This window comes from Oryzias melastigma, linkage group LG21 (assembly GCF_002922805.2).
Source record: "Oryzias melastigma strain HK-1 linkage group LG21, ASM292280v2, whole genome shotgun sequence".
NCBI classification, from domain to species: Eukaryota; Metazoa; Chordata; class Actinopteri; order Beloniformes; family Adrianichthyidae; genus Oryzias; species Oryzias melastigma.
Genome location: NC_050532.1, coordinates 22552190 through 22575674, shown reverse-complemented (window position 1 = coordinate 22575674; position 23485 = coordinate 22552190). Strand labels below are relative to the sequence as shown.

Here is a 23485-nt window from a genome sequence, read left to right as displayed (position 1 = left end):
GCACTTCCTTTCTTCGCTGTCCCAATCATCCCCGCCTCCTGCTGTGGCTAACCCCACTGTCCGTCCCCCATCTGGCTTCCTGTAATAACGGACTATTACTGGCTCCTCACTGGGAGGTCGGCTCACAGATTGCTCCACATTGATCTGGATCCAGTCTTTGCAGAACTAACTTCCCATGAAAGAAAAAAAAGAAGAAGTGTTTTTGAAATTGACTGTAGAAGAAAAAATATATAATTTCTGTGTGGTAATGGATTTTTCTCTTTAACTCTTTAAACTGCACCAAGTCCTGAATGGAATCTCAAATGTTAGTTAGCAAAATAGAATAAAAAAAGGATTTCAGGCTTAAAACTGCAGACATGGCATGAATTTTAGTTCAATTTTTCCTCTTTTAGTGGTCGAATTTTCATTTTGAAAAAAATGTTGATTAAATCAATACTTTTTGAGGCGTTATGTTAATAAAAATGTTTTTAAAAAAAACCTTAAACGAATGATGAAAATTTATCTGTCATATAGTGACGAAACATTTAGTTTATTGTGTTTATTGCTTTAGAGCATTCACTCTATTGTGATTCTCTTTACGTTCCAAAAAGGTGCAAAACTAAATCAAACAATTTTAGTAATATTGGTATAAAAACACTGAGCTTGTTCAGGACATTAGTTCTTGTACTTTTAGTCTTCATAAAATTGATAGTTTTTGAAATATTGAGCAACACGATTGAGAAATTGCTCAAATCCTTAAGAAACTTTGTGAACTTTGAAACTTGTGAACTTCTGTTACTTTCAGACAAAGACACCATTCATACTTTAACATTTTCAGGAACAATAAGCTTTTTCTAAGGTAATTTGAAGTTTAGCTTATATTTTAGCAACATGCAAGCTGTTTTTGGCTAAATTAGATTTTTTTCCCTGTTTTTTTTTTCTTTTTTAGGATAATTTGGAGCTTGTCTAATATTTTAGTATTATGCTAGTTGTTTTGGCACGATTAGAAATGTTTTCTGTTTTTTTCAAGAATAACTTGTAGTTTAGCTAATATTTTAGCATTATGCTAACTTTTTTTTTACTAAATTAGACATTTTTCATTTTTTTTAGAATAATTTGGAGTTTAGCTAATATTTTAGCATCATGCTAGCTGTTTTGGCTAACTAAGACATTTTTCCATTTTTTTGGCTAATTTGGAATTAAGCTAATATTTTAGCACTTTTGACTTTAGCATTTTTAACTACCAGTTTCAGAATCTTCAGCAGCCACATGCAGCTTTACAGCATTTACTAGCATCATCAACGATTTTTCTGTTTTTGTCTAAAAGATGAATCTTTCACGGGTTTGATGAATTTATGGACGTCGTATCTAGAGAACAGAATTTCAAGTGTTTTTTTTTTTTTTTTTCAGACATTAAATCTTCATAACATCAGATGTACACAGCTGGAGGGAAATCTTCTGCAATCTGGAGCTCATTGACTCATGGAGACTGTGATGAGAACCAAACAGCATGTACTAAAATTCCCAGATTGAATGGAAAACCAGCAACAAGTCAAACAACAAGCATTTGCTTCATGTTTCTCTGTATCCTGGAGGGTTTGCTGAATATTTAAAGTTATGTGGATGTTTTTTCCTGTTTTAATTTGCCACAAACAGAGTGGATCTTCCTACGTAGATTTGGTCATTGCTGAAGCGTTTCTGCATCTCGTAGAGTAGACTGCTGTCCGTCAGCTCACTGAGAGATGCCAGGTCATCGTTTGGAGCTGGAGGCATCAGCTTGACCTGAGAAAGACAAACTTTTTTTAGTTAAACATTTGTACAAAATATTTTAAAAAAGGAAGTTATGTTCTCTGCACAAACAATAACAGTTGCACAAATTAAATCCCATTATACCAAAAGAAACAGTACACTCTAAAAACTCCATAGTAAGATATAATAATAATTTGTTAATTTAACCAAAGTCTGAGGTTAAAAAGGGACTTTTCAAAATAAAATCCTAAGAAGTTGCCAAATAAATCGGACCTGCTCCAGTTTACTGGGTCCAGAGGTGAAGGGGCCATCCAGGCCATTATCCAGAGAGGGCTGTCTGCTCATGCCACCCCCCGCCTCTCTGAACATGGTGCACTTCTCCAGAAAACTGTCCCGCCTCGAAATGGAGACACCCAGAGGGTTCCTGTGAGACAAAAGATCATGTAAACCAAGAGACTAAACAACTGAGGTAAATAAATGTAAGGATGTTGTGAGGCTGTTGACCCACAGGCTTTTGAGGGGGGTGTCGATGTCGTAAGACCCGCCATCGTAGCTGTGGTCGATGCGAGGCGCCGGGGCCGATGGGTCATTCAGCTTCTGCAGCCAGCTCTCCTCAGCGTCCAGCAGGATGGTTGCTATGTGTTCGGACACTGCTACATCTGAAACAGGACAGAGCAGAGGTTTCAGTCACTGAAGCAATGAGTTGTTAAATCTGATGTCTTCAGACTTCAAAATATCCACTTCTCAGGTTCAGATAGTAAGACTAAAGTTTTATATCTGTTAGATGAAGACTCCACGGGTATTTCATCAAGAATCTTTCCAGTTATCATGAGTTATTTAACTTCACTTGTACTAATCTTCCTGCTCCACAACAGTCCAACACATTCTCATTGCCGAGTCATCACATATTGACAATTATTTTTTAACGTGTTGGCTGTTACAAGGGGTCCAGTTGCTTGATCGAGTGTGAAACGAATCTTGGGACACAGTCGGTACGGTACCCTTAACCCTAGTACTGATCCGTGTCCGGTACCAGGTTAAGGTTAGGATACCAGTAGGGTCCACATCCCAGTACTGGACCGGTACAGGTTTGCGGCCCATAGATTGGGGAGCCTTGATCTAATTGGAGCAGCCATCTTGTCATGAAGGCAGGCTCAACATTCCCTCCTTCCACTCGGCAGAAACTATGCCCTAGAAAACGACACGTTTTTGATTTTGCCAAAAAATTGTAAAATCTTCAAAAAAAAAAAAAACACTAGGAGCGCTTTTAAAATAGATCAAAAGATGTTTGGAGTGGGGCTGCACGGTGGCGCAGTGGTTAGCGCTCTCGCCTCACACCGAGAAGGCCCCGGTTCGAATCCCGGCTGGGACCTTTCTGTGTGGAGTTTGCATGTTCTCCCCGTGCATGCGTGGGTTTTCACCGGGGACTCCGGCTTCCTCCCACCGTCCAAAAACATGCTTCATAGGTTAATTGGTGACTCTAAATTGTCCCTAGGTGTGAATGTGAGAGTGGATGTGTGTGTGATTGAGGCCCTGTGACAGACTGGCGACCTGTCCAGGGTGAACCCCGCCTTCGCCCATCAGTAGCCGGGATAGGCTCCGGCACCCCGCGACCCCGAAAGGGAAGAAGCGGTCAGGAAGATGGATGGATGTTTGGAGTGGAACTTTAAGTTACTTTGAATTTATACAGATTGTTACGTTAAATCCTGAATAAAAAGCAGTATTCAGACACCACATGAGCTAACAGCATTTCACCTGAGTATTGTTTTCTCAAAATTAATGATCTGGCAACGAGAATGTGTTCAACAGTCACCTATTCTATTGTCTTTCTCATTTTCCTCATTCATCAACTCTTCAAAGTATTCTTTCCATCTTTCCATTACACCACTGACACCTGTCACCACATTACCATTCCTATCCTTGATCACCCAACCTGCTGCATGTCCTTCCCATCTTGGTCTCTCTGCCTCGATAATCTGTGCAGGTCAGTCTCTCCCTCCTTACTACCCAACCTAGCATACAAGTCATCATAAGCTCTTTGTTTGGCCAACTACTTCTTAAAAATCATACATCATTCTTCCTTTTTCAGCTTCCACCAGTTTGTCCTCTTCTCTGCCTTTGCCCTCTCTTTCTCCATCTTCTTCACCACCAGAGTCATTCTACACACCACCATCCTGTGCTGTCTGGAAACACTCTCACCAACCATTATTTTACAGTCACTGATATTCAGATTACACCGTCTACACAAGATGGAGTCTATCGGTGTGCTTCTACCTCCACTCTTATAGGTTACTCTATGTTCCAGCGTCTTCTCAAAGAACGTATTCACTATTGCCCAGTCATCCTCACGCCGGAGTCACACAGGACGCGATAGCGCCGCGAAGCGGCGCGGAACGGCGTGCGCTTCCATTCGGCGCCCACGTTAACCTATGGCGTCGGTCACACCAAGCGCGGAGCGACGCGCAGCGGCGCGGAGGGTCCGCGCGGTGCAGCGCAACGTTTCGGCGTCTGGCCTATTTCTTCCGCGCGACGCGAGCGCTCCGCGTCAATACTGGCAGGAAGTTGCATCGAAATACATGGGAAAATCCGGTTTATTTTCAAAATAGAACCAATTTTTCACAATAAAACGCCGTGATTGACAAATGTTATCAAGTTTTTGTGTCTAAACGAGAGAGCGAGAGCCCCCACCCCGGACACCACAGATCTCCGGAGCGGGTGACACAGAGACACACAAAAAAAGACAGATACACACAGAGACAGATCAATGAAGGGGGCACACTGGAGCGGGGCTTGGGGCTGCGTTTGAACGAGAGAGAGGCAGAGGAGCGGTTCTTCTGGGAAGAAACATCAGGTAATATTTTTAGTTTATTAATTGACCGACGGAAACACCTGCGTGCGTGCACAGAGACACACAACAGAACAGACAGACACGCACACGCGCGCACAAGCCGATCAATGAAGTGGGCCGACTGCGGAGTTGGGGGGCGGGGTCTGTGTCGACAGGGGCAGAGACCATCTCCTTTTAGCAGAAACACTGGGAGATATCCTGGTTATTGATCATGATGGCAAAAAAAGCAATAGCTCTAGCAGAAGCGCATGCCGACCGTTGCGGAAACATATCGCGTCTGGTGTGACCAATAGAGCGCCGCGCAGGGGCGCGCTCTCCGCTCCGCGCCGCTGCGCTGCGCTATCGCGTCCTGTGTGACTCCGGCGTCACACAAAGACCCCCAGGGAATCATGTCAGCCACCCAGACCAGGGCCAGCAGGAATGCCACAGGGGCCCCCCAATGCCAGAGAGCTCAGAGGTACAAAGACTCCAGGTTCCAAACACAGCCAGAAGAATAGGACCTCCTGCCGTGCCAGGGGGCCCACCATGGAGCCCTACCCCACCCCAGACGAGCAGCCCACCACAACCCAGGAGTTCTGAGCATCCCCCTATTCCAACCCACAGGAACGAGCCAGGGCCAACAACCTGCCCCACGCCCCACGGTCCAGGAGAGAACCAGGTGGGGGCCACCCACCCCTAGATTGTTGTTATAACTTTCTGATAATAGTGTGAAGAACCAAATGATTTACTAATACCTTTGCTGGTTATTTTTTAATTGTGTTGTGCTAAGATCTCTTACATTTTGCAGACCAACTACTAACTAATCATCTCCACTAATTTTTCTTTTGTCATGTTCTTGCTTTGGACACAAGTTTCCCTTTATTAGAGGCTGGCAAACCTGCTGTCAGATTCTCTCTGCTTTTGTCCACTTCTGTTTCACTGATTTGGTTGGTTGGCGCTTGACCCATTTTTCTGCCTCTGACCAAGTCCCATGTGAGATTTTGCTCTGACCTGGTTCGCTTGTTTTCTTTCTGGAATTTTAGATCAAAGATTTGATTTGTTTGTCTTGTCAAATAGATTCAAGTTTACAACCCTGCTATGATACCACTGAGAGTCTGTGCAAAAGACTTGTCACTGTTTGTGACCAGAAGACGAGTGGAACAGGATTTTTTTTCCAGCTTCAGTTGTATACTATGCTGGAGTTTTTCTGTCTATTATCTGTTACTAAGAATAATATATATATATATATATATATATATATATATATATATATATATATTTATAATTAGAGCTGGTTAATTATTTGTGGTTCAAATACAATACATAAAATATTCTAAGATTAATGTCTTGTGATTTACAGAGGATATACAGTGTTCTACCCTTAATTTAAAAGAAACCTTAATTAATAATCTTATTTTTCCATGACTGAAACTGTTCTTAGATCCATTCACAATATAAAAGCCTCATCTTCAGTGAGTGCGTTACCGGATGGTTTGTCTTGGTTGCAGTTCAGTAAAGTTGGGTCGGCTCCGTGCTTCACCAGCTGGTTAACGATGCTTGTCTGTAGAAAAAAAAGGGAGAAAAACTGATTTAGTGAAAACCAGAGGTTTACATTTCATAGCAGAATACCATGGGTTTTTGACAGTCCACCTCTGTGAGAGTGCAGCAGATCCAGGCTTTGGTACAGAGTGGGTTTGTCAATGTGATGTTTTACACGGTGGCAGAAATGTCAGCTCTGAGCCAATATGTGGAGCGTAGGTGACACCTGACAGATGAAGTGGTCCCACTCACTCCGGAGATCTGCTAGTAATGAGCCCCAGTTCCTTAACATGTCACGGAGGGAAAATCTCACAGATGTCGACATTTATTTTAACACGCGGTGACAAGTGAGGACTTTCACCTCCTTTTCTTTTTGTTTAGTCTATTTTTTACTGGACTAACACTACCTCAGTCCAGTAAAGCTTCTGTTTAAACATGAACAGTGTTTTTTGAAATGTAACAGAATAATGTGTTTAAGGAGAAATCTTTTGGTCAAAAAGAGCAACAGTGCATGGTGTGGTAGCAGCCAACCGTTTTACAACAGTAAAAACATGTTTGTATGTATAAGTGTCAGTTTTCCAGCCACCCCGACCCCCTTTCCGTTCCTGAGAGCTTTCTGTTTACATGCTCTGTTGACATTTGTGGTCCCCACATTGTGTTTTCTACATCACAGAGTTAGCAGCTTGGAAAAGTATGGTGCACTGGAGTTCTGTTCTGTATTCTTCTTTACTTCTCCTCTCCTCTATTCTTTATTATTAATTATATTTAGTTCTCTGTGCTTCTGTTTGGTGCAGTGTGATTCACATGTTGTTCCTCTTCATGTTCATGTGTCGTTCCCACTCCCCTTCAACGAGCGGGAGAGATTTCAGATTCCTGGTGGATTGTCTGTGTTCCTGTTCTTTGGCCGTGGACCACGCCTCTGGCTTGTCTTGGCTGTGGACCTTGCCCCCACTTGTCCCCAAGTCCTATCTGGCTAAATTCAATTCAAATATGCAGTAGTAGAGTTTGATAAGCTAATTCTTTTCGTTTATAATCCGTTTGCTTTTGTCTTTCCTTCGACTGCTTTTGATTTGCAGGGTTTTTTTTAAGGCTAAAACAATGTATAATTTCCCTTTTAGATACGTCCTTAATGCTGTGCACAAATGAAAATAAAGAAATCCGAATTTGAATAATTATTGGTAGACATATTAATAGTGAATGTTAATTATTTATTTTTTTGAATTTAAGAATAGGATGTGGATTGAATCTAAGTGAACGCTAAAACTTTTTTTTTATCAGTATGAACTGTAAAATAAAAAAATAACTTTTAGCGCTGAAAATTAGAGTTTCTTAATAGCAACAGTTCCACTTTCTCTGCAAGACAGACTGCTGGGTTACTGTACTCTGTTGTACAGCGCTGATGACTCAGCATAATCGGTGGACTGGCACTGACCCACGCCAGCAGCTGTTCAGTTACAACCCCTCTGACTGCACGTCCTCAGCCAAGCAGCAAAACTCCTGCCCTATAAATGCCAACAACCTGTCGAGGTCTGAACTCTAAACGGGGTCAAAGTTTAAAAAAAGATCAGCGAAAGACGAGGAGAAATCCATGAATAGGAATGACGCTCATTTATAAAGAGGAGAGGAAAAGACCAGCTGGCCTGTTTACATTTTAAACGTACTCTTGATCTTAATTTTAGATTAAAAAAAGGTATTATATTAAAAAATAAAAAATATTTCTTTAAAAAAAAAAAAACATTTTTTGGTCATGAAATCCAACATGGACTTATTTGAAATTCCTCCTCCATGAGAACATCATTTAGTAATCCATGACTGAATAACATAAGCAGGGAGGAATGGTTTCACTTATCTCTGCTCCAAGAGAGAGCAGCTTAATTAGCCGCAGTAATAAGGTCATACATCTTCATAAAGGGTCCGCGACCCAGGGAAAGGGCTTTTGGGTTTAATGCAGCAGCCGGCGCTGCAGATATTGGCCGACATTTCCATGAAAAGGAAATGTCTTCGCTCCGGACTCAGATTAACAAAACTGGAAAAAGTGATTTGCATGATTCAACAGATGCACAAGTCTACAAAAACATCTTATGCTGGTTGTCCATCAGTTAAGACTGCTTCAAAAGAAGTGGAGCAAGGAAGGCAAAAGTTAAGAAGGATTAGGAATCAGGAAAAATGCAGCAGTTGAGATGTTTTAATGCGGGAAAAACTCGACCAGTTCTCTCGTCATCCTTTCTGCCAATGCTAAGCCTTACAGAAATATATAAAAACACACTAAGTTCATGCAAACATGGCAGTAACTTATAATGCAGTGTCAAAATAATTTTCTTTTTTTGTGAATGAATCAGAAAAATGAATAAAATACCTTCAAGACATTCAGACATTTCAGTTTTGAGACTCATCACAAAAGAAGTTTAGTTGGAGGGAAAATAGATCTATAAGTTATAACAAAATCTGTAGCAAAATATGCAAACAGAATGTGTTTTGAAAGTAAAAGTGTGTACATCTCTGTACTAGGTATGACAAAATTCTCTGTTTAAAACCATTGACTGTATATGAGAATGGACCAAGTCAGTGACATGTCACCTGAAGAAAATGGTTGATTTCTGGCTTCAATGAAAAATGAAATTACTTCTTTTGCAATATAGACGCTGCCACACTGGAACCAGCATTGTTAGTAAGCAGGGATTGGTCTGAGTCAATGTTTCTATGGCAACCACTCTCGCCAATCAGAAGCGAGCTTGTTGGAAGTCCGCATGAAATCTATCAAATGGTTTTAATGTTTGACGTGGGTGCCTATAGGCTCCACCTACTTTTATTGAGGCATTCGATTGGTGAGTTTATATCTTGAATAACTTAAAAAAAAGAAAATATTTCATGAGCAGAAAGAATTGTTTTGAAATAATAGCTGTTGATCTCTCAACACACGTTTATGAGATTTTGGCTTTTTGAAACCAGCAGGAACTTACTGTTTGGAACACCAGGGGGAGAGGTCACTCAGTCCAGTTCTCATCAACAGTCAATGGTTAAAACTGAACCGCGGGGAAAGTGTAACCAAACTTTATACTATCAACTTTTTGTGTCTGTTGACCTCTACAAATGGGGGGTTAACAGTGCTGTCTGTTGGTCATTGCCAATTTTTTGACAAATTAAAATAAACTTGTTTAATTCTTGAAAAGTCAAAACTTTCTGTGTGCTCCCCCTACAGGTTGAATAGAGGTATTACAGTTGAATTTCGTCCCACGTCATGATCTGCAGCCCCAGTAATGATAACAGTCTTGTTCCCAAGCCCCGCCCCTCTGAATGGATTTTCACATTTTGCCTGTTGGTGGAGTCAGCCTCCAACTTCCCTGTTTGGTTACCCTCTAAGGACAGTTGGCCTCCTTAAATGAGTTTGGTTCTGTTTTGTTTCCCATTCTATCAATTGGAGGAAGCTTTTCTCTCCACTCAATGACACCACAAATTCTTCAATGTTACCTGACGGTCACTTGTTTGATCTTTGAATTAAAATACAGAGAAGAAAATTTTATTTTATTAAAATATTCTTGATTACAACAACCCTAGAAGACAATCTCGGTAGTAAACAGACAAAAACAATACCTCATTGTTAATTAAATCTCTACTGATTTTCATTCTCAGGGTTTAAAGTGTTAGGAATACTATATAATGATTTATAGTGTAAAAGAAGCAGAAAAATGGAAAAAAAATGAACAGGGTGTGCAGTGACTAAGAATAAAAGATTTATAATCTTTTTGTCTGGATTAAAAAAAAAAGGCCAGCAGCACAGAAAAACCAATGAAATGGAGAGTTACTTCAAATACCAAGTGAATAAATTGTCTTTGTCAGCAGTTGAGCACACAACCCAAAGGGCAATTAAATATCTGGTTAGGTCAGCAATGTGTGAAAGCGATTACGCCCCTCTCTTCTGGGCTGGAAGCCGCTCAAACCATCTCCCATCTTAAAATCATCTTCTGTCCTCCCAGAGAAACCACCAAACTGCTAACCCAACATGATTCCACTGATGTAGTCATGGTGCTGCTCGGCACTTTCACAGCTTCTGATCGATTATGATAATTTCATCATTATTTCCAACGTGTTTTCCAATTTACTGAATCGACATTAAACTTTTTTCGAGCAGCTTACCTGTCCAAATCTGGCCGCCAAATGGAGGGGGGTCCAAAAGTTGCCGTCAGCAGGATGAGGATCCGCTCCGTTCTTCAGCAGCGCAGACACCACGTCCCGGTAACCGCTGGCACACGCAATGTGGAGCTTCCAGAAGACAAACGAGGCAAGTCACAATCACAAGCCAAATTAAGACAATCATTTGTTCTATGACGCTTGGCTTACCAAAGTGACCCCTTCCTCATTGGGCAGGTTCAAGCTCCCCCCTGAGGCTACGAGCTGCTTCACATCAGCCAACATGGTGTTGGGCCTCTGTGTCTTCATGGCGTGCAAAGAAGTCACATCTACACCTGAAAACACAAGTGGAACACATATAATGTTGGAATCTGAATTTGAAGCAGAAAGAAAAACAAATGTTTGATTTATTAGATATTTCCTGGACTGAACAGTTCTCTTTGATGCAAACACCGTGGTGCTTGTTCCATTCTGCAGAGATCAATGAACTTCTCCATGATCACATCCACACTCTTTGACCCTCTTTTTGCTTTTGGTAATAGTCTAAATGGATTATCAATCAGTCCATAAATCTCTCAGATAAGCTTCTCTGCAACAATTAATGGGATTTTTCCAAAGTGATTGGTTTAATCAGACAATCGATTTTTCTTAAATCTTAGAGTGGTCAAACGTGGGACTCAACTGAGCATGAGCAGAATCCCACCAAAATAAAGTTCATAATATTATAGGCAAAAAAGCGGAAAGTTAGTCGTTCCACTGCCAGGCAGGCAGGAAGAATCACAAGTCACTTTGAACAAATCCACGTGAGGCTTTAAGGATTAATGAGTTGCAGTCAGAAAGTTAAATAATCATTCTATCAACAAACAAGAAAACAGACAGCTGGGATAGCTAAAGTTTCTTTTTTTCCACAAATTCACTGCAGATAAGGGGTCTTTCTTGCACGACCTGATGTTTCTGTCCAAACAGAAAAATGGCACAGTTTCAACTGAGATCTATCTCAGTTCCAGGTTCATTGAGTTGTTACGTCACCCTACCATTGACCATATATGAGAACTGGACTGAGTGCCCCTCCCCCCTCGCATGCCAAACTGGAAGTACCCACTGGCTCCAAGAAGTCAAGGGTGCAGTCTATGCACCCTACAAACCTTTATTAATTAGGCCTTCCCTTTTGAACCAATACCTAAATGACCATTCTTTCTTCTCAGTCAATCACAATCATATCTTTGCCTTGAAATTCATGAATGGTTTTCTTTCTCTGCATTCTAGATGGTTTAAAGTCAGTTTTAGACATCAGTGTTCCGATTTCATTCTAAGCATGCATTGGCTCTGTGCCAAACCCTAACCCTTGACCATAACTCCCCATAACACAGGAAAAGAGGGTCCAGGAGACCCGCCAAACATCAACATAAACCCAGGAGACCCACCAGGAACACTTGTATATGGATGCCAGAAGATCCTCTAGATTTTCGTAAAAACTGGGACCATGATCCTGGCATGCTGGGATGCTGGGACCCGAAGACATTAAGACGGTGAGGTTAGGGACCCGGGAACTTGAGCCTACATAATGGGATGTTGGCCCAGAAGATGTTCAGACAGTGAGGTTAGGGACCCGGGAACTTGAGCCTATATCATGGGATGTTGGCCCAGAAGATGTTCAGACAGTGAGGTTAGGGACTGGGACCATGAACCTGGCATGCTGGGATGTTGGGACCCAAAGACATTAAGACGGTGAGGTTAGGGACCCGGGAACTTGAGCCTATATCATGGGATGTTGGCCCAGAAGATGTTCAGACAGTGAGGTTAGGGACTGGGACCATGAACCTGGCATGCTGGGATGTTGGGACCCGAAGACATTAATACGGTGAGGTTAGGGACCAGGAAACTTGAGCCTACATAATGGGATGTTCAGACAGTGAGGTTAGGGACCCGGGACCTTGAACCTATATACTGGGATGTTGGCCCCAGAAGCTATTAAGATGGTGAGGTTAGAGACTGGAACCATGAACCTGACATACTCAGATGTTAGCACCAGAAGATTTGGAGATGGTGAGGTCAGGGACTAGGACCATGATCCTGGCATACCAGGATGTTGGCACCCGAAGACATTAAGATAGTGAGGTTGGGGACCCGGGACCTTGAATATACTGAAATTAGGAAATAATTAGGTTAGGGGAACGAGACTGAGAACACGGGGAGACTAAAAAAAATGGTCCCAGAAAGAGCCAAAATGATCCCCTCCAGTGGCCTAAACTGGCCATGAACAGGTCCCGGATTGCACTGGGATCTTTGGTTTGGAAAGCTGGGTCACCCAATTTTTTTGTCCCAATCTGTGCAGTTGCTATGGTGGTTTTTGCACCCATGTCCGGCTCCATTTTAAAAGTCCAACTTGGACCCAGTTGATCCTAACTTACAAAGATTATGGACTGATTGCATTCAGATATCGTGTAACACGAATAAATCTATGTTCGTATCCGTAATACTTCTTTTTTTTTAAATAAAGAAGTGAACATTGCTGACCTAAAATTGTATCATGGGCAGAATCCAAATTCTTCTCCTACCCCTCCAATTGTAGGGGAATTTCAAGCAGTAGTGGTGTCCAAACTTGTCTTTAATAGACAGAGCCGTAGTAACTTAGGACCTGCTATCCCTCTGCCAGTAGGGAGATCCGCGTCTGTTGATGACGTCATTGAGTAGTACTAGCGTCTGAATTTGAAGACACCATTTTTTCATTTAGCCCTCTGTTTGGAGAGTTAACTTTAGGGGTAGGGAGAAGCCGTAGGGTAAGGGGAAGAATTCAGATTCGGCGTAAGTCTTTGAAAACACCAATCGTTGCCATCAGGTGTAGAAACTGTTTTTCCCAAACCACACAAACATCATGTAGAGCCTGCAGCCGTGCTTAAATCATGGCATGGAGGCTGAGTGAGCATGTGCTAGTATGCTTTATGATGTCAAAATGCTGTCAGAAAGGCTTTGGAGGATATAAAAAGGCTGTTAGAAAGAAGGAAAAACACATTTTATTGCTTGTGTTTGTGTGTCCAGGCAGCGGTTACGCTTGATAAGCTAGCTGTTCTCATTCAGAAGTGAACATTTATCATGTGACGGGGTGGACCCATGTGTGGCCAACAAAGATGAGGGAAAACCTCCGCGTCGGTTCATCTTTCACCTTTTTCTCCTATTCCCTGAAATCTCTCCTGTTCTTTTTTAATCCACCTTTCCGCCCTGTCTGTTTGTTTTATTTAGTCCCTGATTGACTTTTTCGTTATCTTAGAAAAACAGTTTCCAGATTCACAATTCGGGATCATTAAGGTTGGAAGGAAGGGTACTTCTCCTTCATACTTCACATTATCTCAGTGCTTCATTGACTAAAACAAAAGGAAATATGTCTCCTGGCTCTAAAGGGACGCGTAGAAGAAAAGCAACATCCAATGTAATAGAGAAAAATGTCTTCTTGACAAAATGTTAAAATTAGAATCATAAATTTACCATTTTCTTCCAAATATTTTTGGAGGATGTATCTGGTCTCTGTTCCCTCGAAGGCATAATCCAGAGGAATGTTTCCGTTGACGTCCTGCAGCAGAATGTTGGCTCCGGCCTTGCAGATCCGAACAAAACGGCAGAAAGACAGAAACAAATGGTTTTAGTTCAGGCCATTTATTAGAGGTGATCCATGATGAAGTGAGTCCGATTATCTTGCTTCTCCTTTAGTGACATTTACCTGAACAAATGTGCAGACAGAACTGTCTTAATAATTAATATCCAGAGGGAGGAGGCTGCAAAGAGTAAGGGCACAGGTTACCGTAACCTGGGTTTGTCTGGGTTAGCGAGTGCATGTGACAGAGACGAATGCATGCTGACTCAGCAGGATCCTGCTGGAGCATGAGCAGGCCTCCGCTGCAGCGTGAGATAGGAGAAAGAGTTTTTCCCTACTTCCTTTAATGACTAATGCTGCCCCATTATTTTAAACACGATTATTTTTTAATGACCACAGTGTGCAGGGGTCTTTTCTTACTCTGTATTGTCTGCTAACTAGTGCACTCTTCCTGCAGGATGGTGCAGAGGAATACTTTCTGTTGTTTTGGTTTGGTTTTTACATTCCACTTTCAGAGCAAACCAAATCTTGTGATAGTAAATAAAACCAATAGTAGTACTAAAACATTAGTATATACCAACGAAAACCAATTAACTAACAAAAAACAACTAAATAATCTAAAAAAATGACAAGACATGGACAATTAAAGGTGATGTTTGTCTCCATATATGGTGGAGTCGTATTCTGCTGATTTCACTTGAGACAGGAAGTCTGCGGTTTGTTTGTTCCTTTGATCGACCCCAAACGTTGTTATTTGATCTTCACATGACAAATATTTCCAGGACATTTGAACAGCAAACAGAGCAGGGATTTCTTAGAGGAACACAGACCTGTGACTGTTTTCAAAATTGTTTTTTAAATGAACATCAACATTTTTACAGTCTTTATTTTACAGGTTATTGACTGTACATGAGAACTGGAACGAGTGAGTGTGATGTCACCCATAGAAAATGGTTCCCTTCCGACTCCAAGGAACTGAAGTCAATTCAGTTGCCATTTTTGTTTGTAACATAGACACCGCCATGTTAGAGCCAGGCATCATGGGCATTGACTGTAAATTAGAATTGGACTGAGTGATCCATCCCTCCTTGCTGGTTCCAAGAGGCTAAAATCCCATAATTTTTTGATCCTATTTTTTTCTTTTCATGGAATATTTTCTTTATCACAAATTATTCAAGTTATAAACTGGCCAATCAGATGCCTCAGTAAAAGCAGGTGGTCCCATAGACTGTTTATAAGAACTGAACATAAGTGTTGAAGTCCCCCATTGGAAATGTGTTGCTCTGTTCAGTTTTGTCCTATAGAGTCAATGTTGTCAGTTAGTAGTGATTGGTCTGAGTTGATCTACATTTCTATGACAACCAATCAGAAGTGAGCTTGTTGGAAGGCCACATCCCTTCCACAATACAACATTTGACGTGGGGGCAAATAGGCACCGCCTACTTTTATTCAGGCATCTGATTGGACAGTTTATAATAAAATAAAAAAAAACAAGAAAATATGGATTATCAAGATGTTAAAAAAATGTATCAGAGCAAAAATGGTTATTCTGACTAATAGAATGACTGAGTAACAGCTGTTTATTTCTTTATCGAAGGTAAAGGAGTTTTAGCTTCTTGAAACCAGCAGGTACTTCCTGTTTGGAAAGTGAGGGAGAATTGATCACCCGGTCCAGTTCTCATATACACTCAATGGTTCACATGTGCATTTTTGCCACTTATGGTTGTTGTTGCTTCAGACGATGGTGTAAATTTATGTTTAAAAAAATGGATATTGTATCCAATTCTTTTGGTTTTCTTCTTTTTTTTCCTACAAAAAACCTGCTTGTTGCAATTCGTAATTAACAAACATATATCAGATTTAGGCTTTCCTCTGTTCAAATGACAGGGAGTGAAACAGAAGTGCAACACTATGTTGTAGAAACAAAGGAACCCTCCATTTCTCTTGTCTCTGTCTGGCCTTTATGTCACCTCAGTGGTCTTATCTGCAAAATGAATCCAACCACAGAAAAAAAAAAAAAAAACACTTGAAGATTTGTTGGCTTGAATCAAGCTTTCCTGTCCCCATAATCTCCAGAGAGCCCATAAAACTGAATGTTCCTATTGATTACTCCCCTCTCCTGCTTTAATTATTTGTAAAAATTAATGAGCCGCTGTACCTGCAGAGAGAACTGTTAACAACCGCTGCTATAGTGACAGACACTTCCTGCTTTTTCATTGCATTTCTTTTATTTTCCCTCTTTGGCTCAAGAAAAATCATCCGCAAGTGTCGATTAAAAGAATTTACACCTTAATAAAGACTCTTGTTGTTTGATGAAGCCATAAATGGTAACGATCATAGTTGTGTGAGGATTGATAAGGGACTCTAAATGAGGGTTCCTCTTTAATATATACGGCTAACTGGAGGGATTCATGAGTCTTTAAGGGTGGGAAGGTCAAGCACAGAAAAGGAAAAGAAAAGCAATCAGATCTTTGATGATTGCATTATGCACTCATGTGAATGTTGCTTTTTGGAGAGAAGAAAGGTTAATTAAACTCAGCAAAAATTTGATTTTTTTTATCTGAAAAACATGCAAAACCTTATCAGATCATTGGGACCAAGAGAGCAGAAAAGACGGAGTCCTTATATTGATAAATACTACTAATGTTACACCTGATACTGCACTCCACGGAGCAAAAGTTACCAGGCTGACTTACTTGACTACCCGACGTGAGGCGGATCCATCAGAAATATTTGAAAGATTCAAAGATGTTTCCATCATGTTCTCTTAGATTCCACTTCTGTCTTGATACAACCTGATGCAGCGTTTCATGCATTTTAATGTTTTATTTTACGTGACTGTCTATTATTTATCTATTTCAGTTCTGAATAATTTCTGGTCAACCCGATTAAAACAGCCTCTTTTTAACTTAAAAATGCATAAAAAATGGAATAAATCCATGAATAAGATAAGTTAAAAGGGTTTTTGATAATTTTTTTTAGATGATTTGGGTTTTTAAGAAATTACGATAAAGACTGCCCGTGCTACCTCACTGGAACAAGATTTTAGATTATAGAAAGTAGTTTAGAAATTATTTTGTCTGAGCAAACACCTGTTTTTTTAAGGCGTCTATGGGAATTTAGATCAGAAGGTAAAACAAATGTTTAGTTTTATTCAATTAACAGGGATAATTAACAACAACTCCTGCAATGAATTTCTACCTGCAGTATTTAAAAGGTGATTCTTTAATAAGAAATTTTGTTTTATGTAAATAAGGTTCGTCACTGTCTTTTTTTGTAAGTGAGAGCCCATGTGTTCCTGTTTTTTTTTTTTTTTCTGGCATTCAGTTATAAATTTGTTCATTGTTGTGTCTTTTATGCAATTCCGCCAAATGTTCTTTCCAATCACAAAAATAGATTATTCACAAAAAATAAATAGAGAAATGTCTGGATAAAATTTGCATTTGGGAAAACAAGTATAGGCTAAAGAAAAGGTGAAATTCATAAAAAAATCGATCTTAATTACAGTTCATAGCAGTCAGTCCTTCAAGGTTTTTAATTTATTTTAATTAGCTCAAAGTTTAGAAGTTGAATATTTGGAAGATAAAACAGGATCTTCTGAACTGTAGCAACAGAAAATGAATTCTAGAAATACTTTTTCAGGAAAATTAAGGTAGAGACCAAAAGCAAGAGTCTTTATTTGAAGTATAGGACAGAAAATAAATAAAAAAGAGGTAGAAATATATATTTCAGAAATTCTTCTCAGGAGTAAAACTTCAGGTCGGCAGCAAAATGAAAGAGTGTGAGATTAACACTTATTACCGTATAGATTTTTTTCTCCCCTGCAGTTTTATTGGACCAGAAATGAGAAAAATCTAAATGAACTTTCAACATATCCAAATAAATTGTACGAATCTGATTAATTTTAGATGAGCCGCCTTGATTTAAAACCAGGATTTTCTGTGACATCATGGGGGTTCGAGAAATGTCTTTTCTTATATTATTTCTCATGTCTCTTTGTGTTCCTCCACTGCTCCTCTGACCGACTCCTTCATTCCAGCGTGGATTTTAATGACGATCATTAACCAAACGGGGTTGAAATATGTTTGGAAATGAAGGAGTGCATGATGGGAGTCTGGAAGTGTTTTTCTCCGTCTGCTGTTTGGTGGCTGCAGATAAGAGAATTAATTTAACTGCTAATCTGGATGGAGCACCAATGCACTTTTCATCAAACCCCCTTCAGTTTTCCTATAGCACAAGATTAGAAACATCCCTGTCAGCAAAAATAAAATAAAGAACCTCTTTCTCTGAGCAGAAAACAGAGATGAGAAAAATCAAGGACAGAGTGAAAGGGTTCATGGGAAAAGAGATAACGGATGAGGACACAAAAGATTTGCACAACTCTGCAGCAATCAAGCATGGAGATGGCTAAAGGAAGCTCAGTTTTCCATTAAAACGTAAACATTTTGCAACCTGAAAGAAGAACGGAAGATGAAGACGAGGTGGTGATAGGAGGGAGGAGCATTAAAGGGCCTGTATCATGTAAACTTTTTTAGCTTTTATGCGTATTATATTGTTAATTTATCACAAAAACAACCTCAAACTGGTATTTTGCTCTAAATCCCTCCCAATCCACAAAAACGAGTGGGTCCTCACATTGTGACATCACAAAGTGGGAACAGCCCCTTCCAGGAAGAGTCTGCACTACCAGCACCACCCACAAGGCTAAAACACACGCGCACTTTCTCCATGGAAACGGCCGTGATTGTCGGATGTTTGTTTTGTCGGCAAAACACAGACTATAGGATGACGTCATGAAATGGGCGGCACCCACAAGGAGCGAAAGGCGGAGCCTCTGAGATCGAGTCCTCTTACTTCAAAGATAACTCAAATTTCATAGAAAATGAATTATTGTGCCAAAGGTAGTATAGTATTATATATGTGGATATAGCATGATATTATATCTTAAATCTGTACACTGTTCGGCTTTTTTTATGTGTTACAATAAATAAAACAAAAAACTCTATTGCTCTATTTTTGGAAACTGGCTTAATTGAAGATATTTTTACTACAGGAAAGACAAAACTGCCCTTCCTTGAGAAAAAACTAAAAAAAGCAAATCCAAACATCGCATTCAAAGTGTCGACTTACAGCGGTTGTCTCATCTGAATCAGAGGCTGTCACACAGAGGAATGCAGAAGGTCGAAAAAAGAAGCACTTCTTTGAGTAAAAGAGTAAACTTTCAAAGCTGAAAAATAAAGATTTTTTTCTTCTTCTCCATGAAAATCACAAGTGGAGATTTCTCAGAAACTTCGTCTTTATTCTCCACTCAGAGCAGCAAGTAGAGAACTCATTTATTCGCAAACGATTTCTCTCAGTGAATGGAAAAGCTTTAGTTACTGTCCCCCACGGAGAAGTATGAAATATCCCTCCCTTATCATTATTGCATGATCCAACAAATGCATTACAGTCTACATTAAAAAGCATTTAGAACACTGGAGTTATGAGTCACCCACGCAAAAGTATTGACTCAGGATAGCATGTATGCTAATGCACAAAAACGCAAACAGCAGCTGACATATTCAGATGTTAATCCCTTTTCCCGCCTCACAGAGAGGAAACGGGCATCACTCAGGACCCAATCAGCAAAACCAAGCTGTCCAGAATTCTGCAAAAGTCTCGAATGCAGCCTGCCTCCTTAGGTCTAATCAGCACCAGAATCCCTCAGTGAGTAGCTGGGCTGGATGTGCATACCCTCCCCTGCAGCTGGTGGCACTTCTACTGCATGTTTATCATCAGTACAACCACAGATTTGATCCTTTTTTTGATGTCATGTTCATGCCGAGATGGTTCTTTTTCAATGAAAGTGAAATTCTTTGTTTGAATTTTCATCCGTGTCTCACCATCAACAGCAGCAGCATGGCGTCTGCATGGTCACACGCACACGCAACGTGCAGAGCCGTCCAAAGGTCTTCATCCTGCAGGTTGACATTCAGGCCCCACTCAATCAGGAGCTCTGCTGCAAACACATTGTCGTGGCGGGCGCACTGCAGAGAAGACATCATAAATTACCCGATTAGAAGCCCGGCCAGTGGTATTTTCAAAGGCTCCGCTGGCTGTAAACTCTCCACAAGATCCTGTTTCATCCACGCGGTTAATAATGGATGCAAAACTCCACATTTGCAGGAGGGAAGTGTTGTATTGAAGTGCACGGAGGGATCAGGAGAATTAGAATAACGAGATATGTAAAATAATAATGCAAGTGCTGTAAGCTGAATGTGATCACTGAGGATGCCAGAGCTGATAGCTAAAACTGATAGCTAAAAATGTTCAAGCTGAAACACTGAAACTGGAAGCTTGCTAAAATATTCCAAATTTTGCTTAAAAAGAGTCTAATTTTGCCAGAACAGCTGGCATAAAGCTAAAATATTAGCTAAACTCCAATTTTTGCCTGAAGAACTTGAAAAGTCTAACTTTGACAAAACAGCTAGCATAATGCTAAAATATTAACTAAATTCCAAATTTTCCTAAAGAACTTTAAAAAGTCTAATCTTGTAAAAACACCAAGCATAAAGCTAAAATATGGGCAAAACTCCAAATTTACAAAAATAATTTTATAAGTCTAATTTAGACAAAAAAGCTAGCATAATGGTAAAATATTAGCTAATTCAAATTAGCCTAAAAAATGAAAAAATGTATAAATTAGCCAAAAACAGCAAGTATTTTGCTAAATTAAATCCTGAATCCCAAATTACACTATTAGAAACCCAGTAGTTAATGAGCATTTATGTGTGAATGCGGTCTTCTAGCTGAAGGTTTATGCTTAAGTTTCAAAGTGCACAAAGTAGTTTTAAAAAGATTTAAGCAATTTCCTGTTCGTTTCCTTTAAGATATATTTTGCTCAGTATTTAAAAAAATATGTAAAGTTCATGAAAACCAAAAGTACTAGCAGTAATGAATGAGCTGAACGTTTTGACACTGAGATTGCTGAAATTGCTGAAAGTGTGATTGAGTTTGTACGTTCCAAAAACATACAGAAAGGAGCAGAAGAATCACCATAGTTCAGACCAGGCATGATTGAATTTTTGGGTCCAAAATGTGAGTAACTGTAAAAATCCAGTGAATCTTACCAGGTGGAGCAGGGATCCCTCAGAGGAGATAGAGGTGTTGAAGTCTGCCCCCTCCTTCAGGAGCCTCAGCACTGCAATAACAACACACATCTGCGTGTTAACACCTGTAACGCGTGAAGGGAAAGAGCGGCGAGCGAACACGCCACAACGACCGATCCCCGTCTCCTGCTGTCAACTCCAGTCTATGTTGAGTGGCCCATGTGTGTCCTTGGCGCGTCAGTGTGCATCAGTGTTAAGGCGTTGCGTGGGACTTTGGTTGCTTCTTGCTCCCGCAGAAGGTCAGAGAGCCACTGGGGTACGCAGATTGACATCGCAGACGCTCCCAACCCACTAACACACTGACACACATGTTTGCAGGGATAATAAGAGCTGGCTTGTGTGGCAAACGAGGTGGTTTCCTGACAGCTGATACATTTTTCATGGGGTATTTGTGAACAGCTCAGGGAGGGTTGGTGAGCTTGTGAGCAATAAATAAGCCGGAGCATGGAAGAGAATAGAGGAGCAGAGATAAAACTCATCTGAACATGTGCGTGGATGCAGACAGCACAGACAAAACGCTCCATCTCTGTACAACAGAATGTATGTATGAGCTTTTCAACAAGAAACACAACATTAACATTGTATGGAGACGTAATAAAATAGAATGAAACAACAATCTTTGCATGTTTTTATGTTAAAATCACCACGTTTAGTTGCATCTTTGATAAATATTTAAGGCAATTATGTTAACTGAAAAATTACATAATTATTTCTATTCAGTTTTATTTATATAGCCTAATAATCACAAGCCAGAGCCAGAGGCGAGGTCCACTGACGCGCCACCTGGACTCTGAAATCTCTCCCAGGAGTGGGAAAGAGGAAAACAACACATGAATCACACTGCACCAAACAGAAACACGGAGAACCATAAATCATAACATCAAAACATACTAAACAAATGTTTGAATTTAAGGAAAAAATGTAGTAGGTTATCAATGACATTTGTATATTAAAGAACAAAATATTATGTAATTACACTGATAGTATCAGTCGTGCAGCCACAGGAACTGTAAAAGCTGCCTTTATTTTAACAAAATAAACAGTAATAGTTGTCGCAAATCAAAATTTTATCAGAAAAAAAACAGTACATATATTTCTTGTCTCTTATAGCTCTCGGTGCTCAACAGTCTTATGAAAAAAATAGACCAAACCCAAAGCCAACAGCACACTTAGCTTCTCATTTTTTTTATTCTGAAGGGCTCAAGACTGTAAAGCTCCAATTAAGCCTCATTTTCTTGTAATTTTCTCAGTTAAAGATAATACTTTTCTTCTTGTATTTCAAAGTCAAAGCCAAACTGTGCAGATGAAGCATTCGGTGTTCTGCAATCTTTTAACCGTTTAACACCTGAGGCGTCGTCGGTGACGCTTAAATACAAAATCTTTATCATACTGTAACTTTTCAACCGTTAAAACATAATCGACGTAATTTCAGAAGATTTTTGGTAAACAACAACGTTAATGAGACTTTTCCAATCGTGTAAGTGGCAGCAACATTCAGCATCTTCCTATGTAAACTCCAAGAAGTACTTATACATGAAATTACCTGGCACTACCGTGCGACAAAACAACAACAACAAAAAAATTGGTAAATGCACAGTAAAAATAATTTTAAATAAAAAAGTCAGCTCTATAAAGTGCTTAGATATTTTTGTCCCCTTTAAACATTCAGCACAACATTAGCCTGATTATCAAGCGCCCCCGCCCCATTACCCCTCTTCCTCTGTGCTAAAATAGAGCAGGTGGAACTAATGTTTTGACATCAGCTGCCTGACTCATTTTTGGACTACACAACACATAAGCCGTGCATCTACGATGATCACACAGGCTGAAGGCGGAGTGATGGAGACACGGATCCCCCACTTGTCACAGACACTATCAGTGTTTGGCCTCTATTATTCACAACTTCCTGCCTCTGTCAGACGGACTTCCTGCTGTTTCCTCTCTGAAAGATAATCACTAATCATAAAGTCTGAGTGAGCGTAACGTCTTACACGTCTGCTGTGATTTACAAAAAAATTCTAACTGCTCGCAATGTATATATTTGTATGCAATGTATTTAGGGGGGAATTTTTTTTGAAAAAGTTGATTTAGACCATTGAAGAGATGTGAAATCATTTAGTGGTGACCAAAATAAATATTTGAGACAACGAATTGTATATTTTTGAGATGTATTTTTATTGTGGACGTTTGTAGTGAGTCAAAGAAAACGCGATTCATTTTGGAACAGAAAGTTTGTGAGGATTTCCTTCACCAAAAGGGGAAAAAGATCACTGACAGGTTATGATATATAGAGGTTGGGATTGAACCAATAACATTTTGATTGACAAGTAAGCTCCATTGCAGAAAAAGAACTGTCAAGCTAAAACTGTGAAAGAAAAAAAACCTAGAAATTGCCTAAATCTCTTCTAAAGCTCATTATCCTACAGTAAAGAACAAAGCCTAAAGCAGGGGTCTCAAACTCGCGGCCCGCGGGCCATTTGCGGCCCGCAGGATGATGATTTGCGGCCCCCGTCTTCATATGAAAGA

The 23485-nt window shown here is 40.1% G+C and overlaps 1 protein-coding gene across 8 annotated transcripts in view; it reads right to left on the bottom strand.

Moving 5' to 3' along the window:
• myo16 (myosin XVI) overlaps positions 1–23485 on the bottom strand; it is a 133625-nt gene that overhangs the window by 64489 nt on the left and 45651 nt on the right. For all 8 annotated transcript variants that reach the window (XR_002920804.2, XR_002920803.2, XM_024287205.2 and 5 more), the window contains exons 3-11: positions 20921–20991; positions 19694–19837; positions 13706–13814; positions 10433–10557; positions 10229–10354; positions 6041–6116; positions 2237–2387; positions 2002–2152; positions 1651–1761 (exon numbers count right to left, since the gene is read on the bottom strand). Coding sequence is in view for 6 of the 8 variants with exons in the window: in XM_024287205.2 (XP_024142973.2) it covers positions 1651–1761; positions 2002–2152; positions 2237–2387; positions 6041–6116; positions 10229–10354; positions 10433–10557; positions 13706–13814; positions 19694–19837; positions 20921–20991 (1064 nt within the window). In the remaining 2 variants the exon portion in view is untranslated. The remainder of the gene's footprint in view (positions 1–1650; positions 1762–2001; positions 2153–2236; positions 2388–6040; positions 6117–10228; positions 10355–10432; positions 10558–13705; positions 13815–19693; positions 19838–20920; positions 20992–23485) is intronic.